Below are 27,833 nucleotides of genomic sequence, written 5' to 3'. Positions count from 1 at the left end.
AGGGATTGTAACTTTTTTTTTGTCTGGGTATACTTAGAAGTTTCATTGGGAGTCTACCTTCATTCCTTAGTAGAGATGTCTTCTGTTTATTTTCCCTGATTTGTGGTAGTCGGGTTACAAACGTTTTTTATTATTATTTTGTTTTTTAATTTTTTTAAAGATTTTATTTTTATTATTTTTTTATTGGAAAGGCAGATATACAGAGAGGAGAGACAGAGAGGAAGATATTTCGTCTGATGTTTCACTCCCCAAGTGAGCCGCAACGGTCGATGCTATGCCGATCCAAAGCCAGGAGCCTCTTCCAGGACTCCCACGCGGGTGCAGGGTCCCAAAGCTTTGGGCTGTCTTCGACTGCTTTCCCAGGCCACAGGCAGGGAGCTGGAAGGGAAGTAGGCCTGCCGGGCTAGAACCGGTGCCCATATGGGATCGTGGGCATGCAAGGCGAGGACCTTAACCACTTGCGCCACCGCGCCGGGCCCTGTTTTTTAATTTTGTGTTGTGTTGTCCATGAAACTTATATTACTGTGAACATAGGATATCTGTCCTTTGGAGTTGGCTCATTCCCCTTAGCATAATGGTCTCCGATTTAGCCCATTTGTCTGAGAATGACAGAATTTCATTCTTTTAGTTGCTAAGTAGTATTGCATAGTGTAGATGTTCCACAGTTTCTTCAACCAGTCCTCTTTCAGAGGGCATCTGGATTGTTTCCATGTTTCTGGAATTGTTGATTGTACTGCAATGACTATAGGGGTTCAAGTTGCTTTCTCATATGTCAGGTCCTTTGGATATATTCCCCAGAGTGGGATTGCTGGGTCATATGTAGGTGAATTCTCAGTTGCCTGAGTATTCTCCAAACCAACCTCCATAATGGCTGTACCAGCCTGAAATCCTACCAGCAGTTGAGTATGATTCCTTTTCCCCCACATCCTCACCAGCAGGTAGTGTTGGCAGTTTTCTGTACGTGTGCCATTCTCACTGAAATTAAGTGGAATCTCAATGTTTTTATTTGAATTTCCCTTATTGCTAAGGAGTTTGAGGTGTTGGCCACATGGATTTGTTCCTTTGAAGAGCTGCACATTTCCCTCACTCATTACTTGACTGGTTTGTTTGCTTTGTTGTTATGGTTATTCTGGTGTTCTTTGCATATTCTGGGTATTCGGCCCGTGTCTCTTGTGTATTGTGCAAAGATTTTTCTCCAACTCTGCTTGTTGTTTTTCACTTTGTTGATTGTTTCTTTTGCTGTTTAGAAGCTTCTTGGTTTGGTGTAGTTCCGTTTATTTTGATCTTGACTACCTTTGCTTTTTTTTTTTCAAGATTTACTCATTTTTATTGAAAATTTGGTTATACAGAGAGTAGGGTATATACAGAGGAAGATCTGTCTACTGATTCATTTTCCAGGTTGCCACAATGGCTGGAGCTAAGCCAGTCTGGAGCCAGGTCCCAGAACTTCTTCCGGGTCTCCCTAGTGGGTGCAGACTCCCAAGGCTTTTCACCATCCCGGGGCCACAGGCAGGGAGCAGGATGGGAAGCTAGGCTGCTGGGATTAGAACTAGGGCCCAGTGGGATCCCGGCACATGCAAGGCAAGGATTTTAGCCCCTAGATTACTTCACCGGGTCCATGATCTTGACTAATTTTCTAGAAAGTCTGCCTGTGCCTATAGCTTGTAGAGAAATGTCAAACAGTTTTATTTGGTTCAATATACTGTGTACTGTTTTCTTTGAAGGACTAATGTAAATTCCAATCTGTCAGTAGGTCTTCTCTCCAATTATTTTGAGTTACTTGAAGTTCTTGTTTTTCTTTTTGTTGTTGCTATTGTTACTGTTGTTGGGAAGCATGTTCTAATACTTGAGAGAAAATGGATGACAAGCATTTTAGGACCAACAATGACTGTGTCTGTGTTGGATCATTCAACGAAGCCAGCCCTTCCGTGCAGATTCGCTGTCCCCTCTGATCAGCCTGTGTTCTCAAAAAATTGGAATGCCAGCCTTACAGCAGCTTCACAATGCTAAGAAAAGCAGATAGAGAATACACATCCCCAGGCCCAGTTGCTCAGGCTCACAAGCACCATTTTTTTTTTACAGTTTCTGTGCTGAAATGTTCTGTTTGAACACTATCCTTCTTTGGGGATATTAGTCAACCATTTTCATAGATGGTCTGGCTGTGAATTTAGTCTAATTTTATTGCAGCTGCTGTTAGCTGCTTTATCTGAAATGACTCTTAATTATTATTGTCTGTCCATCTGTTTGTATTTCTGTATTACATGTTGAAACATTCTCTGTGCACCGTTTTTTGTAAAGCCCAATCTAATGACTCAATGACAATGATAATTTTATTAAATTTTATAAAATGATTTAATGTAATTTTATTTAACAGATATTTCATATCATTTATATACATATGCACATGTCATGTATAATTATTGTAGTAGATTCTATGTAATACAATTGCTTTCTTAAATTTAGTCCATTCTATCACTTGAGCCTTGTACATTGCAGAGTAACCTTGCCCTTCTGCCACCAAACCTATCTAAATTCAGATTCTGACTCATTTACACCATATTATCTATGATATACCACTGATTATGTAACTCAGCCTCACGGCTCCTTGACTTCCTGATCTATAAAACAGACAACATAGGAGTGTTTCAAAAGAAGTCATTTACAAGACGACTAGCCATTCATGAAGCGCTTGAGGACAGTTGCTGGCATGCAAAATCTTCCTAAATGCTTCTTTTGATTATTGTTTGGGGCCTTTAGATTATGTATAGTTTTATAAAAGCCAGTATGGCTGAATGTCCTAAAGAATTTCTATGAAAAATGGCATATACATTTTGACTCTCAATGCATTTGGTAAAACTCCTTTTTAAAAATTGCTTGATTTGGGGGCTGGCTCTGTGATACCGCAGTTTAAGCTGCTGCCTTCTCTGTTGGAATCCCATACACGTACCAGTTTGAATCCCGGCTGCTCCACTTCCAATCCAGTTTCCTGTTACTGCACCTTGGAAGGCAGCACCCAGATGAAGCTTCTGACCCTTGGCTTCAACTTGGAACTGCCCCTGCTAATGTGGCCATTTGGGGAGTGCACCAATGAATGATGTCTCTATCTCACCCTTTCTCTCTTTATAACGCCATCTTTCACATGAAAAGGTTAACCTTTAAAAAAATTTTTAAAATATATTTAATATTTGTATTCCTGCCAAATAAATATAATTTTCCCCCAATTTTTATTATGGAACCTTTAAACATCTACTGCTATCTACATTGGTTAGTTTACATAATTACCAACTTGTGACAAATTTATTGTGATTGTATAGTCACCTCCTATGATTCTCCTTTGTTATTTCAAAGCGGTTTCTGTATATAATATCCCTTAATCCACAGACATTATACCATGTGTTACTGAAAGATATGGACTCATGAAAAACACATCTTTACAGCATCGTTATCATGTAATTATGTGATTTAAAAAGGTAACGCTATATTTTAGCATTATGAAGTGTTCAATCAGTGATCAAATCTCTAATCCTTTTCCTCATTTTTAGATTGATATTTTGTAAGTTATTTACAGATTCACTAATCTCATATTAGCCACCAGCTTACTCATTATTCAACACTGGGCTTTAGCTACTCTCATTCTAAATCTAATTCCAAAACTGTTACTAAGGCCAGATACAGTTGGCTTAGAGCCTTGTGTGCTCCGTGCTTTTAGATTTTGCTCTATAATCCTTGCATACATGCCAAGCTTGAAGTCCTCTCCATTCATATTGCATAAGCAGAGGCTGAGAAGGGTTCCAGGAGAGCTGAGGTGGGCAGAACAGGATTCCTTTCCAGCCAGTCAGAGTCTCTTCTCAGGCCACTTTTGTTCCTCGTTCCCTAGAGGTCCACACTTCAAGGACCAATCACTACTGAGCTCTCATCTCAGGCTTTCCCAGGCTGCTCTGGGCCTCAGTGACATCACACTCCAGGAGCCATTGTCTTCTCTCCCTGGATACCAAGCCTAGGGCTAACTTCTGAATGGGACTTGGGATGTGGGACTTCATTTCTTCCCTGGGACTGGGACACGACTCCTGTCACACCAGGTTAATAAGAGAAAAGAAAGTGCGTGTATACAGATGTGCATACAGATGTGCAGTGGATACCACGTGATTGAAAAGTTACTCAAAATGGTGGCTTAGTGTCTGGCCTTAAACAGCTTTTCAACAAGGAACAATGAAATTTGGAGAAGAGTCTAAACATAGGAAGAAGAGTTCCAGGTTTCAGAGGCAGGAGACTGGGAAATTCAGTGTGTTGGAAGAAAGTCAGCTTCCGGTTTCCCAAGGCGTCCATTTTTCTGAGCAGGTGAGCAAACAGGACTTCACATCTGTCTTTTTAGATGAGAAAGAGCAGAAGGGGCAGGAAGACATTCACTTTCATCATTCTTTGTGGAGATTTGAGGAACAGGAGAGAAGGTAGAGCTTCCCTGTATTTAGATTGTCCATCGTTTAAAAATAACCATATCGATTATGGTAACACCTTCTGATCTCTTCCATTGATGCCCATTGGTTACGTGTGTATTTTACCCTCTGACTAATATATGCTGCTTAATTAGCATATTTTCTTCCACAGATAAGCAATGAAGCATTGGTGATCATATAGGGTGTTGAGGCCTGGGGTAGAGTTGAGGTGATTGGTAATTACCTTCAAGCTGTTCTTTTACCTATTTGTATCAGCAGTATTGGATGCATGGATCACTCAGTCACTTCTAGCAGAAAGTTTAGCCTCTTAGACTATACAGTGTAAGAAGCTGGAAGAATAACAGGAAAGGTGAATTACTTAATTTAGTTTAATATACACACAAACAATATCTAAGCTTTACAAATAACTAGCACTGAGGCTAGAGAGTGTGGACAGTAGGAATGGGGATTGGCATTACTAAGTATAAGCTATTTTTCATTTTTACTTACTTATCCTAATTATAATGAAAAGTTATGTACATATGTATGCTTTATATATACATGTATATGTATTATACATTATATATGTACGTTATATATACATTATAATATATACATTAATTATATGTATATAATACTACTGCTGATAAGAAAGTGCCCAACTTGACATATATTTAAACAAACCCCAAAATATCAAATTAGTGTCCTTTATTCTGGTAAGTAGGGAATGGTAATTTAAAATTTATGGTGAAGGAAATTCACTGAAGGGAACTACTGGAGTCAATTTGAGGCTGAATCACAATCCTTACTGTCACAATGCCTGACACATGTTTGTATGGCTGGAAATGACACTGAAAAAATATGTATACTAAATGCAGAACATTTTCTCTGAAGCTTTAGTAAAAACGAACTAGTATTTCCATTCTGCATGTCAATATACATAAACATGCAACTTTTAATATTTTTATTTTTTACTGCTTTTATTTAATCTTCACGAGAGAGAGAAAGATATCTTCCTTACATTGGTTCACTCCCCAGATGGCTACAGTGGTTGGGGATGAACTGATCCAAAGCCAAGAACCAGGTGTTTCTTCTATATCTTCCACATCAGTCTAGGAGCCCAAGCACCTGGATCACCCCCCACTTCCCCAGGTCACAGTGGAAGGGATTCAGAAGTGGATCAGCTGGGCCACAAACCAGCATTCCTATGGGTGCCAGCACCACGCACGGAGCATTAGCATAAAACCTGCTTTAGGGCACAGTTCTTACCCTTGATTAAACCCCATATAGAATGACCCCTGGCCCCTTCAGTGTCTGAGTGTATTCATTCTCCAGAGATATCAAGAAACACAAACTGTTAGCATCACAGATTTACAAGGAACACAGTATCTATTAACCTTTCTTTGCACTATGCTGTGAGCAGGGGCACTGCATCTTTGTTTGCTGGAGTGGTAGTCACCTTGCCAGTAACACATCTTCCGTGTGCAAACTGAACTCCAACATCAAAAGAAGCTGCCCGCCCCCACACTCCTCAAACCATGTCATTTTGTTTAATCTCTTTAACACTCTATTTTTACATTTATAAATAATTAAAAAAATACTTCTTGCCTTTTCAAAAATTTTGGAGGAAAACATGCTGAATTTGCTAAGCTGCCTTAAAGAGGACCTGGTGCCCAGGAAAAAAATAAGGAAGCCATTATGGTTCTGCTGAGTGTGTCTTTTCCTCTTATGTTTTGCAGAAGTTTCTGCTGTTTTTGAGGCTGGGACATCAGTTACTTACACGTTTCAAGAACCCTACCCAGTGACCAAGAACCACAGTCTCTCGTCTACAGCTACTTACGCAGATGCAGCGCCATCCAAACAGAACATTGCTCTTAGCTTCGTGACTGGTCGGGCACCCAGCCTCTTGCTCTTCATTAATTATTCCTCTCAGGACTTCCTGGTCATTCTGATCTGCAAGAATGGTGAGTGCTAATGGCCACGAGCCTAATGGGAGAGCCATGCTCGGCTGGAGAGTCTGTTGCCACCAGCCAGGTCTCAGCATCAGTGCAGGTCATGAGTACCCACCTGAGCAGCTCATTTTCAGACTTGGGCAAAAACCTTTGTTATCTTTTACATTGATGAGTTGCGATTGGTGTTCAGGGCCAGTGTCTATTCTCCACTCCTGCGTCAAATGCATTGATTTAATTTGTCTCCCCTCTGCTGGAATCCATTAGGTACTTGCCACATAGATCCTGCATTCGTCATTACTGAATGGTGTTCAACGCCTAGTGTAAATGCAGGCTGTATGAATAGGTGTCTTATCTAGGCCTTGACAAGGAGCATATGCGGATCATAACATGGAAGAATGGATAATTCTGGGGCTTTTACCTGTATATATGCATATATATGAATATATGAATATAAATTGCATTGGACAGTTTTGCACCATTGTTCTGAAGAATGAGCTTCAAGACTTTGACAAAATTGTAATGCTGCCACTTCACAAATGAAAAAAAAAGTCTTTCCCTTTCCCTTTATAATAATTGCCACTTGATGTAAAATTCACAAATAAAATAAATTCAGGGCATTTATTCCCTACTGATAAACTAATAGACTCACTCACTCTCCCAAAGATGAAATTCATTATTATTATTCAGACTTCTGGACTGATTATGTGCTTGTTTTCACAGTATTTGAAAACATTCAGTTTCTTAATTTGCACGATACTTAACAGAATCTAGGATCTTGAGATTAAGTCATCCATTTCTAACTTAGAAAAAAAAAGTGTCAGGGTTTGGAAAGCACGTGGACAAAGTGGAACTTGAGAGGACCAGCATGAGGACGGGGCAGAGCTCTCCTCCCTCAGTAGTGTTGAGCATCACTGGTTATGACGTCAGGAAGTGGCAGCTACTCATCCTGCACTAGTTAGCTCCGTTCATAAGAGTGGGGGCTTGAGATAAAGCCCATGGTCAGGACACCATGAATCAAACACTGCCAGGAGGATAATTGTTTGGCCAGGCATAGAGTGTAAAATCAGCAATGGCTTTGTTACATAATCTCATGGACAGTGCCGAGCCATAGCAAAAAAACAAAACAAAACAAAACAAAACAAAACAAAAAACAAACCTAGAAGGTACAGCACTTTATTTATGTAATTTCATTACTCCTTAAATATTCATTTGTTTTTATTGGAAGGGCAGATTCTATGGGAAAAAAAGGAGACAGCAAAAGATGTTCCAACTTCTGGTTTATTTCGCAAGTAACCAGAGTGGATGGAACTGAAGCTGAGAGCCAGGAGCCTCCTCTCAGTGTCTTACATTGGTTCAGGGTCCCAAGGCTTTGGAACACCCTATGCTGCTTTACCAATCCACAAGGAGAGAGATAGGTAAAAAGTAGAGTAGCTGTTACTAGAATCAGCACACATATGGGGTCCTGATGCTTGACTCAAGAGGATGAGCCAACCAAGCCACAACTTTTGGCCTTATTGATTGATTTAGATTTGTTTACTTTTATTGAAAAGGCTGATATACAGAGAGGAGGAGAGACCTAAAGAGAAAGATTTTCCATCTATTGATTCACCCCCAGGCAGCCACAGTGGCCAGAGCTGCGATGATCCTAAGCCAGGAGCCCAGAGCCTCTTCCAAGCCTTCCACACAGATGCAGGGTCCCAAGCATTTGAGCCATCTTCAACTGCTGTCCTAGGCCACAGGCAGGTAGCTGGATGGGAAGTGGGGCTGCTAGGACCACTTCCAGTGCTCATATGGGGTCTCAGTCCATGCAAAGAGATGTCTTTAGCAGCTAGACTACTGTACTGGGCCCCTATTTATTTTAAAGATAAATGTATTTGAAAGACAGTGTGGCATAGAAGGAGGGAGAGACAGAGAGTAAGACATCGTTTAGGTCTGGTAAATGGCTCGGTGGCTATATTCTGATCTTGCAACCACGTCAATCTCATATACGTGCTGTTTCATATCCTTGCTGCTCCTCTTTCCATTCAGCTCCCTGCTTGTGGTCTGGGAAAGCAGTAGAGAATGGCCCAACATTTTGTTAACCTGCACCCACATGGGAGATTTGGTAGAAGCTCTGTCTCCTGGCTTTGGACCGGCTTAGATCAAGCATTGTGGCCATTTGTGAGTGAACCGGTGGATGGAAGATCTTTCTGTCTCTCCTCGTGGCAAATTTCATCTGTCTTTCCAAAAACAATAAATATCACTTTTAAAAATGAAAAAAAAAGGCATCTTTCTGTCTACTTCACAGTCACAAGACCATAAAATCTGAAATCTGGCCGTAAAAATTGGAATTGAATCCAAGCCTGCCTTTTGATAATGGACCTCAGGTGATACACCCTGTGGCTTAGTGTGCTGTACCACAGAACCAGCCCCTGGATCCCTTTTAGATTTGGAAGGAAAACTGTGTCATCCATGGACTCTTCTTGTATTTTTCTTTGCTTCATCTTGGTTTACTACTTTGTACAACATCAAAAATAAAGAATCATCTATAATTCTAGAAGTAGGCCCCAAATTGTGGATCAGACTGGGAGCACAAAAATGTCAATGGCCCAACTGAATTAATAGTTCTTATACATTCAAAGAGCAGGCCAGTGAGAAGAAAAAATCAGAAGGGCTAAGATGATGGTTGTCCCTGCCAGTTCATTTGGCCTTGAAAAAGCCTGCAAGAGAAAAATGAAGCATGGTGGGTTATTAGACCTCTGTTTGTAAGCATAACTTTCTATGATAAAATTAAATTTATTATTAAGTTATGATTAAGGTTGAGGTTAGGGTATCGATGTTGTTTCCCCACAGTTGTTCTTGAGGGCTTAAAGACAAGTTGAGCACAGCATGGCAGAGGGCATTCAAGTAAGTGAATGTGGGCTACCTAGCCACAGTTTTTTCTTCTCTTCTACCATCTATCCTTTTCATTCTTTCAATGGCAGAAATAAAGCCATATTTAGAATACATGCTAACATGAAGGTCATCCATCTACCATGAATGTTACAGGATTTGACCTAACCTCCCCAATGGTGTCTGTTCAGATGTACTGTAACACCGAATGGTCTATCCTGTTTTGCACTCTAATTCTTAGGATATACCATCTGCGTGAGATTAAATATACTTTGGAAGGAATAATGATAAAGTTAGGAACTTTTTTGTCTTTAGCTGGTACATAACAACGGTTATGAGAGTGAAGAGAAATCAAAGGTAGTGCTTTTTACAAAGTAGGAACTCTTGGGAATGAAGATGGCAGAATAGGGTAATGACACGTTTAAATGGACAGAGAAACAACCAGTGTGAAGCAGAGAGAGCACATTCCAGGAAATAGAGGACAGACCAACCATGCGGTGTTGCAGTGACTAATACTCCAGCAGCATTCAGCAAACAGCAATCTGAATTCCACCGGTAGCCAGAATTCCATCAGCAACAAGATGGAAAGAGACTTTACCTGAGAGCTCGTGAGGTGAACCCAGACAAAGAACTGCCCGTCCTGCTGGTCTGTTTGATTTGACCAGGAGAAGAGACAAAGCAACAGATCCCAGTAGGGCGGTGTTGGAACAGGGTAGATTTCACAACCCAGTCAGCCCCCACAGAGCCAAATTGGGTGCCATTTTGTTTAAGCAGGCAAAGGCAAGGGAAATGACTGAGCATACACTGAGCTGGGAGTGAACTCATTTCTGACTTAGTGAACTGCAACAACATGGCATCCTATAGGTTCCATCCAAGACAAGTCCGGGTAGCCCTCAGATCTGCCAGCCAGCAGATCAAGAACTCTATTAGTGGCATGCCAGGTGCCATTTTGTACACTATTGCAAAAGTTTTAGGACTGCAGGGACAACAGTGAACTGCGCATGTGCTGAACTCACAAGAACCCACTGAGCTCAGTGCATAGCACTGGTCCCACAGGAAAATAAGACAGGCTACAGCATTGTATGGGTCAAAATAGGTCTGTGTGACCCTTAGACTAGTAGCCAACAATTTCCTGCAAGATCAGCACCACCAACAACCCAACTATGTAGGATTCCTGGTGTCTCCCTAATCCTGGGACCTACACCAACCACAAGTGAGAGAAAGGTTGTACAGATAATCGTGCAGCCTCAGCATGGTATCACAGGAGGTGGAGACTGGTGAGCCAGGAGTTGGAGCTATGGAGATCATGGTGGTAATCTGACATAAGAACCCAGATCTGGAACTTGCTGGAGGTAGTGACACAAGTGGCTGCAAACAAAGAGCTGTGTGCCAACTGCAATAAGTAAATTTGGACTATAGAACTGTGGGTGACACAGCTTAGAAACCTGCCCCAAGGAGAAGAATCTGATAACCAGAGGTACAATGACCAAGAGCAAAAGAAGAGACAAAGGCACAATGAATATCACTGAAGATTCCTCTGCAAAGGACCAAAACCCTTTGGCAACCTCAGAGTTAACTAAGGAAGACATCGAGAAATGCTCCAGCCAGCAGTGACAGTAATGTGGACAGAGAGAAGGTCTGGGGATGAAACACTAACAGGAGACCAGGGATGGTAGAAGTCTCTGCAAAGCCTCTCCTTATTGCTCCTTCACCTCTCCTATATACTCTCCCCCCCCATCACATCCTAATTTAGCCAGGATATTGGATACAGTTGCGTCCAATTAGTCTAGATGTTTTTAGCCACAAGGCCAGTCTTGATCCTGCCCATTCCAAGGAGCACTAATCAACTCCTTAGCCCACAACATGTCCCCTTTTTTGTTTTAAAGCAGACTTGAATGTACCTGTCTTAGGTTGTGGACTCTGAGCTTATCAGCCTTACCCGTCATTGGGAATCTCCATAGAATGATGGAGCCCCTGTCTTAGGTTGATCAGTCCCCAGTCCATCTTACCTGTCACTGGCTGCCATTCAACGTGTTGTTTGCTGCAGCTGCTCAAGCAGTACTTGGGGAGGCTGGTAACTCTGTTCCATGGCTAGGAGTATCTTTAGCTCAGTAGCAATGGGCAGACAGAAGTTCCCGGGTTTGGGAAACATTTTGCACTTGCACAGGTGTTACATACATAAAGACATGATGATGGGGAACAAGAGGCCCTGACCATATCCCACAGCATCTGCTGCTCCTCTGCCAATAAATCAACCTGCTGTTACAACATAAGCATATCCACTCGTTCGTGTTCATCTATACAGTTCTGTTGCTTCATAGCTCAGGCAGGCAGTTCTGCAAGCTTGTTCACGGTTTCAGTGGTCACTGCAGGGTGTCCTAGTGTCACTGCTGTTGTGATGGTGGCTCCCAATGCCAGGGAAATGTTGGCTATGATGGTCGATGTTATGCCAAAGTCTCTTTTACATCTTATCAGGCCAATAGAGGCCGATTAGCCCCAACAGTCACAGGCAGGATTCTAGACAGCCGAATGACAACAGCAATATCACCATTGCCATTCCAACATGCTGTTAGGGTGCAGCTAACCTCAGTGCAATTCACTTCAGAGACATTTTCTGTATGTAAGAGACAAAAATGGAGAGATAAAACAGGCAGACACAGGCTTACAATTCAAGGAGCTGAGGTTCACTCACGTGAACAAGTCCTCAGATCCAGAGGAGTGATTAAACTAATAATTTCCATAGGAATAATTGCCTCCTTTAATAAGCAAAAAGGTCCGGCATGCAGTGCATGCCCATTCCCCACAAAGTTGCCTCATAGAAAAGGTGGGAAATATCAGGACCTTTGTGCTCAGAGGAGGAAGAGAAAGAGAGGGGTGCTTAACAATATTCTAATATATAATATATAAAGACCTAATATACTTGCTTATCCCATCAATCTTCTGACTCAAATGCCATCACCATGGCCAGTACCTAAGCTTTCACAAGACTCAGCAGCAGGAGCTTGCTTAACAAGCCTCTCAGGAATCCAACGTGGGCCATTTTCATTTTCTGGGAAAACACAAACCGATACTCACCCCCATGAGGACAGGATCTGGGCCTTGCCACTGATCAGTCAAGGGATCCTTCTACATCGCATAATCCTTCTGCTTCTGAGACGGATTCCAATGATGATCTGCAGCAGACCTTCCTTCAGCGTCCAATGTTAGAAAATTTAAGATAAATAATACAAGGTTAAAATGATCTTGACTGCTAAACTCCCCCTTTTTGTGTGCTTTAATAAGGTGATCCTTAATAGTACAGTTGGCATGTTCCACAATATCTTGTCCTTGAGGATTCTAAGGGATACCTGTAATTAGTTGCATATGGTGGAAGACAGCAAAATCACAAAACTTACTGCTGGTATAGCAGGGGCCATTATCAGCTTTAATAACTTTGGGAGTAGCCAATATGAAAAAACATGCATAGCAATGGTCTAGAGCATGCCTGACTTGTTCCCCTGTCTGAGGAGTAGCTAGACTAAATCCAGAGCAAGTGTTGACAGTAACATGCACATACTTTAGTGTCCCAAACTCTGGGATGTGTATCACGTCCATTTGGCAATAATCTTAATATGATTCAGTCAACAGTCTCCACAAAATGGGAGATTAATCTGTTGGCGTTCTTGAGGCCTTCTAAGAATACCAAGGGAAGCCTTAGAATTTGAAACTTTTGAATTCTTGATGTCTTTTTAAAGCTAAAAACATCTGGGCCATGGAAATTTTGAGGGGTTTAATACAATTCTGAAAAAGTTGAAATCCTAAATAATTAAATGGAGAAACAAGTTGTATTTTGTCTGGGGTTGTAGCTAATCTTGCCTCAACTAAAGGGAGAGACGCTGAAGTTGCTCCTGTAAATCTATCACGGCGGTCCCCAGATTTAATGGCACCAACAGACAGGCAGCAGAGAGGGCTCTGTGCCTGGCCAAAAGTGATTTTTGCTCAGCACACACTCTATGGACACATGCTCTACAGGTGGAGGATCCTTGGCAAACTCACTTCCATCCTCTTCTCTTTCCTCCTCCTCAGAAGAGGATCCTGAATCTACTTCATGAATTTTCTCAAGACTTAATATGGTCTGTGATTCCTCCCCCTTTTTTACTGTAGTTTGGTGTCCCCTCTGTCTTCTTACTCTGACTTGTAGCAGCTTCTTTCTTACCCTGGTATTAGGGTTCCTTCTGTCTTCTTAACTCTGGTTTGCAGCTCCCCTCCCCCTTCTTTGTTTTTTTAAATTATTATTATTAATAATATTGTATTATGTGACACAGTTTGATAGGTACTGGGATTCCCCCCACCCCTCCCATAACCCTCACCCCATGGTGGATTCCTCCACCTTGGTGCATAACTACAGTTCAAGTTCAGTTGAGATTCCTCCATTGTAAGCATATACGAAGCATAGAGTCCAGCATCTTATTGCCCAGATAAGATCAACGGCTTCTTGGGGAGACCTTCTCTGGTCTGAAAGTGGAGCCCGATCAATTAAAAGCCCCAATATAACATCAGCAACAATATACAATGTTATGATACTAATTGACATAGTATTGAGTAAACAATATGTAAAAATAATACAAGTTCTTAACCACCTCCTGTGACTACTCCATTGACATTTAACAGTGGAGTTGCAAAGCAGATAATAGGCGGTTTGTGCCAGAGAAATCTTCAATCCTGGTGAGAGTTACCAAGGTACTCTGTCCTACCTAGTAAGGTATGTGTGAGTCCATGCTGACCAAGCTTTCCATGTTGTTCTTTGCCTATCCGTTATAATGTGTGTGTGTGTGTGTGTGTGTGTGTGTGTGTGTGTGTGTGTGTGTGTGTTTGGAGAGGGGAGCTCTGGAGTGACCCTGATGTTCATTGCAGAGAGGGTGGAGACCCAAATTGCACCACTGCTTGAGGGGATGACAAAGCCTTACTTACCAAGTGCCAGAGGAAAAAGGTGACTACAAGGAGAGCAAACCATGGGAATACTTCACAGTTTCAACGAATTTCTGCGAGGCCTTAAGCTTAATGTCGGTGCCTTGTGAGTGGAGCAGATCTCAGATTCCCTTAATCATCTGCACTTTAGCAAGTCTTGACCATGATTAAATTTACTTTATGCCCCTGCAAAAATATTTCAATTCTAAGTTTGCTCCAGATTTCGGGTTCCCCCGATTGTCCCTCGTGCCCGGTGGGGAGAAGGTATGGACGAAATCAGTTAATGCACCTCCCGAGTTCCGGGGTCCCTCAATTGTCGTTCTCATGCCATGGACAGGGAGAAGGACTGGAGAATTCATGTATCGCAGCAAAAATATTTAATTCTAAATTTACCTTCTTAGATCCAGGGGACCTCAGATTGTCCCTCATGCTGTGACCCCAGTTAGGAGCCATTTGCTCCGGCCAGCAGTGCCAATAACGCGGACATGGAGAGGGTCTGGGGATGAAGCACTGACAGGAGACCAGTGATGGTAGAAATCTCTGCAAAGTCTCTCCTTATTGCTCCTTCGCCTCTCCTTATATAGTCTCCAAACCATATTTATTTAAACCATTTAGAACACACAGGCCTTACAAGTAGTCCTAGAAATGTTAGGGTAAGTGGGCTAGCCAAGGCAGAGAGAGGAGGGTAATTAGCCATAGTGCCCAGAAGAACAAACTTAAACTTTTCTTTTTCCTTTAAAAGCTCTCTGTCCTGACAGCATGCGATTGTCTCCCACAGACCTGTTCTGAGTGGGGACAGTCATTGGTTGGCTAAGAAAGACTCTCCCAATTCTAAATCCCCCCGTGTACCTGGGCCATCAAACTCTGCCACCTAGGCAGGTTAGTAGGAAGCTTGATCAACAGTGGAACAGCTGGGACTGAACTCAGACATGGAAATGAGGGATGTGGGCTTTCTCAGAGCTAGGTTTAAACATCAGCTCCAGTTGTATTTCTATATCCATTTTGGAAGTGGTCAAATGGTGTGGTGTTAGCAGTGCTATACCAAGAAGACATCTGTGGAGTGCTGCTCTCCTCAGAGGTGGGCTTTTTGTTTATTTGTTTGGTGGTGTTTTTTTTTTTTTTTTGAGACTTTTGGACCTTTACACTCTATTTTTCCAGTTTGAGAAAAATCTTGAGAGTTGTGATGAAAATCGAGTAACTGTTGATTTTCCAACTGTTGATTTTCATTGCAAGCCTATACCAAGCAGAGTGCCCTCCAGATCAGTCAAAAGCCCCAACATAACATCCGCAGCTTGGTATATGCTTGCAATGAAAGGACCTCAACTGAACTTGAACTGTGGCAATGTAGCAAGGTGGAGGAATCCACCATGAGGGGAGGTTTAGGGGAGGGGTAGGGGGAATCCATTGCCTAAAAAACTGTGTCACATGGAGCAATGTAATAAAAAAAAATACCCTGTAGATTCTATTAGACTTTGAATATTCTGGCAGAAAAAAAATTTAAAATAAATTAGAAAAAAAGAATGGTTTCTTTTTTTAAATATTTATTTATTTATTGGAAAGTCAGATATACAGAGAGGAGGAGAGACAGAGAAGAAGATCTTGCATCCAATGATTCACTCCCCAAGTGAGCACAACGGCCGATGCTATGCCGATCCGAAGCCAGGATCCAGGAACTTCTTCCGGGTCTCCCACATGGGTGCAGGGTCCCAAAGCTTTGGGCCGTCCTCGACTGCTTTCCTGGGCCACAGCCAGGGAGTTGGATGGGAAGTGGAGCTGCCAGGGTTAGAACCGGCACCCATATGGGATCCTGGTGTGTTTAGCCACTAGGCCACACCGCAGGGCCCAAAAGAATGGTTTGTTATGACTCTGAGATGAGATTCTGAAGAACTATGACCTTGTGATGTTTCTCAGCTTATAAAGAGAAATAGCATTTACTTAACAGATGTTTTAGCTTATCCATCTGTACATCTGGAATCATTATCTAGGTCAAGGGCTCTGCCCCAGTGTTGCAGGGTGTGAATGATATTGTGCTTGTAAAGGATAAGAGAAACCCAGGAGAAAGAAGTGAGATGAATGTGAAGCTTTACCACCAAACAGACAAAAGAGCTGGCTGGTTGCAGGGGCGTGGAGACTTTTGTTTGCTTAGGCTAGAGGTGGAGAGAACAGAGGCTTGAGTAGTCATCATTTGGATGAGAACTGTAACTATAAGTTAGGGGTTAAAGAAATAGACTGTGCAAAGAAAACTTTTTCACAGAGGAAAGACAGATTTGTATCCCACTGTAAGCCTGGGCCTAGAAATATTAATGTGTTGCGATTAGAAGCCATTATCACAGAGGCCTGAATTTAGCACTGGGTCAGCTTTCTGCATGGTTTATTCCCCTTTGTGTAGCAGGCAAACCTTAAATTCTCAGCATTTCCCCTAAATGAGAGTTATGTCAGGTGCACTTCCACTTCAGCTACTGGATTCATTTCTTGATATTTAGAAATTAGAGCTCTGAAATCCACCCTGGACTAACTGTGACTTATTGCAAACTGGGTCTTATAAGCCCAGCTCAGGGGTGTGTGTTCAGGCTGTGTGGCATAGGAATTTAAACCATTGTGTCTCACATATGCATCCCAAACCAGTGTGTCGCTTTAAGCCTTGATTTTCTTAAGTATTTCTGCCAATGCCCCTCCTGGGAGATACCAAATGAAGGCCCAAGTCCTTGAGTCTCTGACATTTATGTGGGGGATCCAGATAGAATTCCGAACTCCTAGCTTCGGTTGCCCTCAATTCAGCTATTGTGTCCATCTGTGGAGTGAGTTAGCAGATAGAAAGTCTCTGTTATTCTCTCTCTCTCTCTCTCTCTCTCTCTCTCTCTGATTCAGTTTAAGAGAGGCACATAAGAGTATAAAGATTAACAAAATACTATAAAGAACTCTATTCAGATTCCCATCTTTACACATATGATGCCTTCTTACATCTCCCATCAAAAATGTGGTTCATAGAAGTGAATGCAAGAATGTTTCAAAAGTTCTTAGAAATGCAACTAAAAGGTTTTTCATGTATATGAGAGGTCTTTGAAAAGCTCATGCAACATATATTATGAAAAACCCTGGAGTTCAAAACTGTTTTACACAAAATAAGCTTATTATTTCATTTTTCTACAAAATTTTAAAAGTGCCCTCATACTTATGAACTGCTGCTTTGTGTTGTGAATTGTCCATGTTTCTTCCTGTGTTTGATTTTGCTTTATGGCTTTTCATTTAAGGGGATGTAGAGTAACTGTGTAATAGAAACCCTCTCCCTGTCGTCTACCTGAGCTTTCCCATAAGTCCTCTGCTCCCTCGGGCATTTTCTTTCAGTCTCTGTACCCATCCACAGTACACTGCTCACAGATCTTCCTCAGTGGAAGGTGGGCCAGGCAGAAATGTTGGTTCACTTGGAAGGAGACCTGCAAACCCTGCTACAGAGTGGTTGTCACATATCTCCCTACGTTTGGAAAGTCATAATTCAGTGCACACTGCGACGTGTGGAAAAATAATCCATCAGTATTCATTCTGAGCTACTAGATGCTGGGCACAGCTAGAGCTCCCAGCCCGAGATGAGCCAAAGGAACGTGACAACCATCATCAACTGGAACGTTCAAGTGCTGCTTTCTCAGAACACATGACAAATTGTTGAGAGGATTCAGTAGAATACTTATGACTTGAAATGAAACCACATACAATACACACATGTTCTTATTTAAGCATGAGCTGGCTGGGCACATTTATTATCTTTCCTTTTTAAATTCTAAAATAACATGAAGTAACACAATGTGTTCTATTTATATTAATAAATTGGTTTTTTATTGCATTTAATTTTATGACAATGTTTCATAGGCTCTGATGTTCCCCCTTTCCCTCCTCTTGCCCTCCCCCCATGATGGATTGCTCCACCTTATTGCAGTATTACAGATCAAATCTAGTCTTATTTCTTTCAATGCAAGCATGTGCCTTGCATAGGGTTCAGTATCTTGTTGCCCAGCTGAATTCAACAGTTTCTTGTGGAGACCAACTCTGGTCTGGAGACATAGCTGACAGATTGTCGTTCCGACCAATTAAATGCCATAACATAACATCAACAATAGTTTCCAGCATTATGGAGTTAATTAACAATGTAATATTACATTTCACAGGTACCCTTTTATAAATTGACAGCATTTCAACTTAAATTAAGGCAAACATGTGGTATCCGACCTTTTGGGATTGACTCATTTTTCTTAGCATGATGATTTCCAGTTGGGCCCATTTGGTCACAAAAAACTGCATTTTTTTTTAATAGCTGAGTAGTATTCCATAGAGTATATAAACCGTAGCTTTCTTATCCAGCCTTCTGTTGATGGGCATTTCGGTTGCTTCCAAGTTTTTGCAATTATTGACTGTGCTGCTATGAACATGGGGGTGCATGTAGTTTCTCGTGTAGCAGGTGTTTTGGATATATTCCTAGGAGTGCTATTGCTGGATCATATGGTGTGCAGATTGTTTTTTAAAAAAGAAAAAAAATTAATATGTCTGTAAGCTTCACAGTCAAATGTTATGGTGACAATTTACTTGCACTTTCATTTTTAATCAAAAATTACTATTTTTGAGACATTTACATCTTATTCTGTGTAATTACTATGATTGCAATTCAATGTTTTCCGCATGAGTATCTTTCTGAATTATACTTTAAAAGTTCGGACAACATGGCTGAGGATTTTTGTGGAAGTAACGCGTTATCAGAGTGACTTGAATTATAACCACAACCTTAGTTCCATACGTTGAGACTGTTTCCGTATTATAAATTGACACTTTGTGTAGATTAAGATTATTATTTTCACTAATACTGTTATTGCTAAATATGACAGAATTTAAGATTTTCATTACAAATAATTAGATTAAAAGGAGGAACTCACAGGAAATCAGGCAAGAGAGCAAAGGGAGAGAATAAATGTCAATGTTGGCCATGTGAGTGCAGAAATCATTTTATACATGGTATTATGTCTCCGAGGAAAGTTTTTAAAACTATCAAAGTGGGCGATAACAGCTAAAGTTCGCCCAATACATTGAAGATTACCAAAGTTTGGATACTTTGTGGCAACAGTAAAGGCAATCAGGGATAAATCAGTAGGACCTAGAAACAAAGGGGATTTAGACAACTAGAAAATGCACCAAGACATGTCATTAAGGAACATTAAACTGAAAACTATTTATAGAATAAAGGAAAATAGGGCCCGGCGCGGTGGCACAAGTGGTTAAGGTCCTCACCTTGCACGCCCAGGATCCCATATGGGCGCTGGTTCTAATCCCGGCAGCCCTGCTTCCCTTCCAGCTCCCTGCCTGTGGCCCAGGAAAGCAGTCGAGGACAACCCAAAGCTTTGGGAACCTGCACCCGCGTGGGAGGCTCAGAAGAGGCTCCTGGCTTCGGATCGGCATAGCATCAGCCTGTTGCGCTCACTTGGGGAGTGAATCATCGGACGGAAGATCTTCCTCTCTGTCTCTCCTCTCTGTATATCTGCCTTTCCAATGAGAAAATAATAAAAATAAATCTTTAAAGAATAAAGGAAAATGGACTTTACAAAGTTTGGTCCCTTACCAGCACAGTGATCAGAGAAAGGCAAAGGCTATGGTAAAATCCTCTGTCGCCTGAGAGAATGGGACTCAGTCTAAGCAGCAACTGGAGCTCTATGTTTACCAAAATTATTATTCATACATAGTGGTTTCAGTTACAATTTTTAAAGCATCTTTAACAGGATACATCTTGATGATTTAACTTTGGTTTATTAATACTGCATAAAAATCACCCCAAAATCAGCACCTGCAAATGATACCCACTCATCACTGCACGCTGTTGTGAGAGTCATCAAAAATCTGGAGTGCAGGTGCGTGTGTGAGGTCTTGGTTATAGCTTCTGAAAGATACTGATGCTGTGCTGCACTAGGAGGGCTTAGCAATCTGCTTTCAGCCTCCCTCCTGTGGCTGTTCATTTCAAGCTGTCAGAAGGCTGGTTTTTCGACAAGGCTTTTTCCCTAATAGGTCAGCTATCTTCCCCCCACTTTCTCAGGACGTGAAGAGAGAGAGAAGGAAAGGGAGCAAGAAAAGGCAGGAGTAAAGAGAGAAGGATAGATGGAGGAAGAGCAAACAGCAGAAGGAAGGGCTTATTGGAGGCAAGAGTGGAGGTTGCAAGACACACTGTTCTTCACAAAATTAAAGCAGCAGTATTATTAACATATATTTTCAGGATTTATTTATGTACCGGAAAGGCAGAGTTAGAGGGAATCTTCCATGAAGAAACTATCCTTTGGTTCACTCCCCAAATAACCATGACGGCATTCCTGTGCCAGCATGAATAAACCCAGAGTTTGTCATTTGCCTTTTGCCTCACACATGTGGCAAGGGCCCAAGAACTTGGGCCATCTTCTGCTTTTCCCACTCACGTTAGAACAGAATGAATTGAAAGTGCAACAGCCAGGAATTGAACTGGTGCTCATATGGAATAGTCATGCTGCAAGTAGTGACTTAAGTCTCTTCACAACAACAATGGACTAAACAAGTGTATAAATAAATATGAACTGTAAGAGCCAACTATATGAATGCATATTTGCAAATATTATATTTATAGTATAAATTTACAATATATATGATCAAACAAAAGCACAATATGCTAAGCAAAACAGTGCATTTATCAGTATAATATATACATACTTAGGTATATAAATATTCTGGGATCCAGAGCAAGTCACCACGGAATAAGTGAGGCAGGGTAAGAGCTGGGCAGAAGTCTCAGAGGACAGTCTCCATCACTGCTTCTCAACCTGGATCCCCAAACAGTGAGGCAGGAGAACTTGGCAATATGGTGAGGTAATTTTGGCTGATATGATCAGACCTGGTATATGCAGTGAGCAGGAGCTGGAGATGTGATGCTCAGAATGGCAACAGTGCTCAAATCAGGAAGATCGTGCCGTAAGCACAAGGCATGAAAAGTGAGGGGTGAGGTGCTCGGGTCCTAGGCAAATGGGTAGATATCAGCTCAGAATTGCAATAGCAGTAAAGAAACAAAGGCACTGAAAAGTTGTGGTGTACTCGTACTAATGTTGGGAGGCGTGAAGACCGGACCTGGTCTAGCAAAGGCAACTTCATGTTTACCATCAAAGGAGGGTGAGAAATATATCTAAAACTAATAAATTAAAATGAAATCAATCAAACACAACTGTGAATAAAATCAACCACCTGTGAGAAGTAAGTGGTGCTCTTGTATGTAAAGCATTTCATTTGATTTGAGTTTGTGAAAGTAGGCTCTTGATGAACTGTGACTCAATGCCTGACCCTTGGTAGACATCAATAACATAGTATACAGTGCGTTTAAAATAAAATCAGTTATTTTCTGAACTAATAAATATATGTGGGAGGGTTGTGGGCGGGGTGGTGGGAATCCCAGTATCTATAAAACTGTGTCACATAAAAAAAACTAAGAAATATATGTGAGTGATCTTCAAAAATGAATGAAACTGAATGCTTAAGATGGATGAATTCTTTAAAAATGCACCTAAAAGGCGTAGTTCCATTCTCATTTCTGTGAATTTATTGAGGTATGCCTTACCAATGACTTAGAAGATATTGACTGAGATCCAACAGATTATATGCAAGAAGCACATACGCTCAATTTTTATTCATTTTGTAATTAATGGAATCATCCCATTAGTAAATGAATGATGAAATATTTTCATGGGAAGCAGTAAATATATCAGATTCACCATTAAGCGCTTTGCATTTTTATTGTTCATGCTAAGAGCAACAATTAACTTCTCATGCAAATGAGCAATACCAGACAAAGTCCATGAGGTAACAACTGCGTGTCATCCTCTTACAAGCATGTCAGACATGTTGGCCATTTTGATCTCCCCATAACAGATTCTGAGCCTTCCTAAGGCACCTCATCCATCTCCATTACTGCAACTGGAGCCTACATGCTGATGAATCCTGAATCTACAGGCCTACATGAAATAAACCTATGTAGCTTTCAAAGCACTGACTCATTGCCTGTGGAGGAAACCTTATATATCTTGTCTGCCCCTTAGCTGAAAGTCACCGAGTTCCAGGTAACCTCAAGCTATAACTCATGACCCCCTCCTCTCAGCTGGATCTGTTCCTCCTTGAGTATATCCTATCTCAGTGAAGGATTCTGTATTCAGCCAAATGTCTCATGTCAGAACCCTTCACTATTGATGAAGCAGCTATTTATAAGAGCCAGACTTCATAAAGCAAAGAATGATCTTATCTTTGGCTCATGACCTTGGAGGTGCACAGTTCAGGTTGAACAAGCCTTGTTTATCACTGAGTCTCCTTATAGAGCCACTAGGATCTGGTCCCAGCCTAATAACAGCCCAAGCTTACCAATTTGCAAATCACCACAACTTTTCTAGGTTCCATTAAGTTCTACCCTCTCAGTACCACTAAATGACACCTATGGGGTTAAACTTCTGTGTGGATTCTGGGCCAAAGATTCAAACCACAATACCTATCTCTTCCATCTTCTCACCTTTTCACCACTCCAGATTCTATCAAGCAGCATTTTTTTTTTTTGCTCCATTAGTATTGTTTTGTGTTTTCATGCATTATATTGTGTTCTACTGAATCTGATTCCTTCAGTCCCTTACCTTGATTCAGCCATTTGTATCCCTCCTTTTTTCCCTTGTTGTAGCCATCCTAATTATGGAATTGGATTATTATAACAGTAATTGAATACTTCCCCAGCCTGTCAGCCTGGTTTCTTTATATCTGTCGTCTGTTCTGACAAGAGGATAGTTTAAACATTCCAATATATACATATTTTAAAATATTTATTGTTTTTATTGGAAAGTCAGATATACAGAGACAAAGAGGGACAGAGAAGATCTTCTGTCTGCTGATTCACTCCCCAAGTAGCTACAGTGGCTAGTGCTGAATCCATCCGAAGCCAGGAGCTTGGAGCTTCTTCCGGATCTCCCATTCAGGTGCAGGGTCCCAAGGCTTTGGGCTGTCTTTGACAGACTTCCCAGGCCACAAGCAGGAAGCTGAATGGGAAACATGGCCACTGGGATTAGAACCTGCACCATATGGGATCCCAGCGCATGTGAGGCAAGAATTCTAGCCACTAGGCCACTACGCAGAGCCCTCACATATATTCTTGAAACATACTCATCTTGAAACAGCTCCTCATCAGACTCAGCCTCATTTCCAGTCACTCATCACTCCTAAATTCTTGGTTTCCTGTAGTTTCAGCCTGTACTGTTCTCATTACCCTTGATACCCTCTACCTAAATGAAAACATTCAGATCTCTGAACACACTATCTTCTCTTTGCCTGTGTGGCTCTATGAATGTTTTGTCACCTTTGCTGGAATCCTGATTTTCTTCTCTGCTTCCCTTATTCCATTGACAGCAAACATTTATTTAACGTCACTCCTTCTGGCACATATTTTTGGTCCTCTCCGAAGAATGCATCCAGTGCCCTACTAATGAATTTCTGTGGAGGTCACTTTTGCAAATGGTCACAGTTACTCTTTATGTGCATACATATTATGGTCCCAATTTCAGAACTCAAGAACTATGTGTCATGGGGACAAAGGTAGGGGGAGGTCCTGTGTCTGTCTGTGGTGAATACTCCATACTGAGACCATTTTTCCCACTGAACTTGCTCAGTCACTTCATTTAACATTATTGTACTTTTTTTTTTCGATTCCAAGTCAGAGCTCCTTCATACAGGAAACTTCCAATGTTTCAAGTTTAGGAGACTTCACAATCGTACCTTCACAGGACTTTAAAGAGTATCCAAGAGAGAAAGTGGAGAAAGACTAAATGAGGTAACAGCTTTACTCAAAACGGAGGACCTGCATGAAGGAGCACCCTACAAGAAGTTGGAAATAATAAAAATGGATTATTTTCACACTCTTATTTCTATTTTTATAGGTCTCTTTTCTCTCTCAAATTATACTTCAGGCTGAGAAAAAAAATCTTACACTGATGCAATTTTATGCAGATACAGTAGTACCTTCTATAAAAGAGAAAACAAGGAGAAAATGTGGCCAAAGCATTAACTCCGTAATGATAGAATTGCCAGCTCTCAGATGGGACTCCTTGTGTAGGAACTCTAAAAAGACAAATGTGATAAAAGATGAAGTGTTTGGAGTTCATCCAAGTAAAAACATACCACACACATCAGGGAAGGAGTTCACAGAATTCCCCTTGGAAGGTTGTGATTCCCAACTCTATCACATTAGCTAAGCCAACCTGGGTCTCTCGTAACACAAACCATCAACATCTTTCATGCTTTTCCAGGTTGGCTTAGCTACTGTGAAGGCTAACACATCTCTCAGAAGAAATTCAGGTGAGGTGGGAGATAAAATTAGCACACAACTACAGGTTCAAGAGGAATGATCATCAGTTTTGTAGCTGACTTATTTTTTATATAAAATAATAATCCCCCACAATATCTCCTTAGCTTTCAATAACAGCCTGTCTTTCTGTCGACAGTTAAATTTTGTTAGTTGTCCTTGCCTTACAAATATACTTAGTGGAGTTTTGGATATTATTCTTGCTGAAAGCTGAAGCCTTTGCCATGTGAAAGCTGGGCAAAGTTAATAAATTAAGGATGAAGTGAAAAGGAATAGAAATAGGTGATCAGAAGCTTATTTCCACAGAGCAGTTCAGCTTTCTTTTCGGACCATCAGGAGCAAAGGCTGCTTTCCAGCCCACTGGATTCATTGAGAGACCACAGCTTCTTGTTTCACAATCAAAGCTCCTGCATTCTTGCTGGTGGCATTGGGCACCTGTTCCCATCCCCCTGAGGTCAACATGGGTCTTTGTTCATGCCAGTCTCCCAAGTCCTTAAATTTTGCTTTTTCAAGCCTGTGAGGGAAATACAGCATGTGTTGTGTGAGGTGTGTGGGGGGGTACACAACTAAGTTACCAATTGCTTTCTCATTATATAACTGAATTATGGGCATGACAGCCTATAATCTTTGTCATATAACATTTCTCAAAAACATCCCAGGGATTGGCATTTGGCCATATAGCTCTCTTTCTCCCTTCTTCCCCACCTCTAAAATAAGTTTCTTTCTTCCACTGTTGTTTATTGATTTTAGATTTCCCTTATTATCTTTTTATCAGCTGTCATGTTGGTGGATACTGAGATCCCCTTCAAAAGCTGACCCATTCTCAAATTCTCAGTCTCTTTCATTCGCCACAGTGACACCATCCTTCTCTGCACAGACCACCACCACACCAGCCCCATGCTTCAAATGTTCAATCCCAAAGAGTTATACACAAAGCCTTTGTGGTTTTACCTTGACTTCCCTGCAAACTCTTTGTGCAGCTTTCTGCACATCAGCAAACTCTAGTTCCAAGAATGAAACCATGAGCGCTACAACTCAGATTGTTCTCTGGTGCTTCCATTAATCTAAAATGCCCACTGAAGATATGGTATTCAATAAAAGGTAATGAGCTATACCATCCTTATTACTATAGGGCTACTGACTGCCACATGGGTGGGCAATTAGTGACAGCTGTGCTTTACTTTTAGGCAAGAGACCATCCCACTATCCAATGTCTTCTGAAAAGTGTCATTCCTTTTTGCCATCTTTGCTTGTTATTTTCAATTTTCTTGCTAAAATGCTAGGAATTGTTGCTCATGCTTTTTCTACATTGCCAGACAGGAAACTTGCTGGCAGATACTTTCTGTCTGAATGGAAAGGAAATAAACACAAATCTATGATGACAGTTTTCTGGAATGTTCACTTCAGTACATGGGATGTACTCTAAAGGGTATCAAACGCAGAGTGGGAAGAAGAAACATGGCCCAAGAATGGAATACTTTGACTGTTGACATGAGAAAATTTGCATCTTGTGAATTATTTAAAATAGTAGAGTGTCCAGGTAGTGATGCCCCTGACAGGTCTGTGGGATTAGTTAAGGCCGTGCTGGGAACAATGCTGCAGTCCCTTGGCCCTGGGTTGAAGGAGTGTCCATGTGGAAAGTGAGTGCACAGAGGCGATTGCACACCCACAAACATGTAATGCACGCAAATAGATCTTTTACTCCATTTTTCCTTTTTTTAAATTTCCAAATGATTCTCAGACCCCTGGATGAAACATACAAGATTTCAGAGATGAAACCAAGACTAATTTACATTTATATTATTCTTTGCTACCCACTTCTCTTCTAAAAACAATAGGTTTCTGTCTTGTTGCAAATCTCACCTGCTAATATATTTTTAAGCATTCTAACAATGGTAGGTTGAGCAAGAAAGAAGATAATGGTAAAATATGAGAATGATTTGATAAATTAATATAATACAATTTTGACAGTTTTTCATGAAAGCATTGTGCTTTAATAAGGCCAACCTATCACCTATTTTTCATTCGTAAAGCAAGAACTATGTATAACTTTTCATTCATGAGGATCCAAATTTATTTTCCTAAAATAATTTGAAAATAGTAATGTATTATTTGCTTCCAATACAACATATTCCCTATGACATTTTTTTTATCTTCAACAAATACATTCTTATATTCAGAAATAGATATATCAGTGTTATATAACTATTATTTCTGTTATATTTTTGTGAATATACCTTTATACCTATATATCTGTTATATATCAGTATATCCCACATTATTATGGAGGTTAAGATCCCAATTAGCCTGACTCTGCCTTTGGAAGATTCACTTAGTTAACCATGACAAAGGTTTAAAACGCCATCACAGGAGTTTCAACGTTGACTAAGAAATATTCCATTAGATTGTGGTCAAAATGAGAGAGCATGAACATCGCAGATTGAAAGCAGATCACCAAGGAAGGAAAGGGTTGCATCATCACAGCTCTTCTACTCTGCCTTGAAACACTCCCTAACCAGAGCGTTTCTTAGCTGAGAAGCTTTGGGCCGGTGTAACTAAGGGCCTAGGGATGATTGAAGATTAAAAACATCCTCTTCGTCTGAATTTACAGATGATGTGGAAGGAATATGCATTCTGTGGGAGACATGATTGTATGATCTACAACAGGACTTCTAGAATTTCATCCATGATGGTCAGTGAGGGCAGGGCATCTGAGACCCTCTGCACTAAGATTCATACGAATGGCTACTCTGAGGATTTCCTGTTCTATGCACCCTTAACTGTCATTAAAACCTCAACAACAACCATAACTAGATAAAACAGTGATGGTTTACAAGTCTTTCTAGATCGCATTGGTTTCCTAAATAATGAGTGGATTTCGGGTGTGCTTGTATTTTCATACATTCTGTTTTTTTCCAAACAATCAAAATCTATACATTCTATTAATATAATCAATACATGAAGTTCTAACAGTGTTCTTAATTTTAGCATATTACCCAGAGATCAATGAGCTAAATATTTCTATACTGTTTGCATATCTCCTAGGGAGTAGAAAGGTGGCTCTTTCAAGTTATGTGTGCTGTATTTTCCAGCTGACTTGCAGAGTTGCGTGTGGAACAGGCTCAGCACTGGAAGGAGTGTTAGGAAGAACCGCGATGTGTGTTGGAGGAGCTGGAGAGAGAAGGGGATAGGATTAGCTGGTTTATAGGGCTTCCATGCTCAACCCCAAGCCTAATAACTTCATCCAACAATGAG

At 41.0% G+C, this 27,833-nt stretch overlaps 1 protein-coding gene across 2 annotated transcripts in view; it reads left to right on the top strand.

Annotated features, from left to right (window-relative positions):
• Positions 1-27,833, top strand: part of LOC121150345 (contactin-associated protein-like 5) — a 544,128-nt gene that overhangs the window by 482,946 nt on the left and 33,349 nt on the right. For both annotated transcript variants that reach the window (XM_040971192.1, XM_040971191.1), the window contains exon 19: positions 6,173-6,397. In XM_040971192.1, coding sequence (XP_040827126.1) covers positions 6,173-6,397 — 225 coding nt within the window. The remainder of the gene's footprint in view (positions 1-6,172; positions 6,398-27,833) is intronic.

This window comes from Ochotona curzoniae, unplaced genomic scaffold (genome assembly GCF_017591425.1).
Source record: "Ochotona curzoniae isolate NIBS_2020 unplaced genomic scaffold, NIBS_Ocur_1.0 scaffold_4953, whole genome shotgun sequence".
Classification (NCBI taxonomy): domain Eukaryota; kingdom Metazoa; phylum Chordata; class Mammalia; order Lagomorpha; family Ochotonidae; genus Ochotona; species Ochotona curzoniae.
The sequence above is the reverse complement of the archived record's forward strand: the minus strand, read 5'-3'. Positions and strand labels throughout refer to the sequence as shown.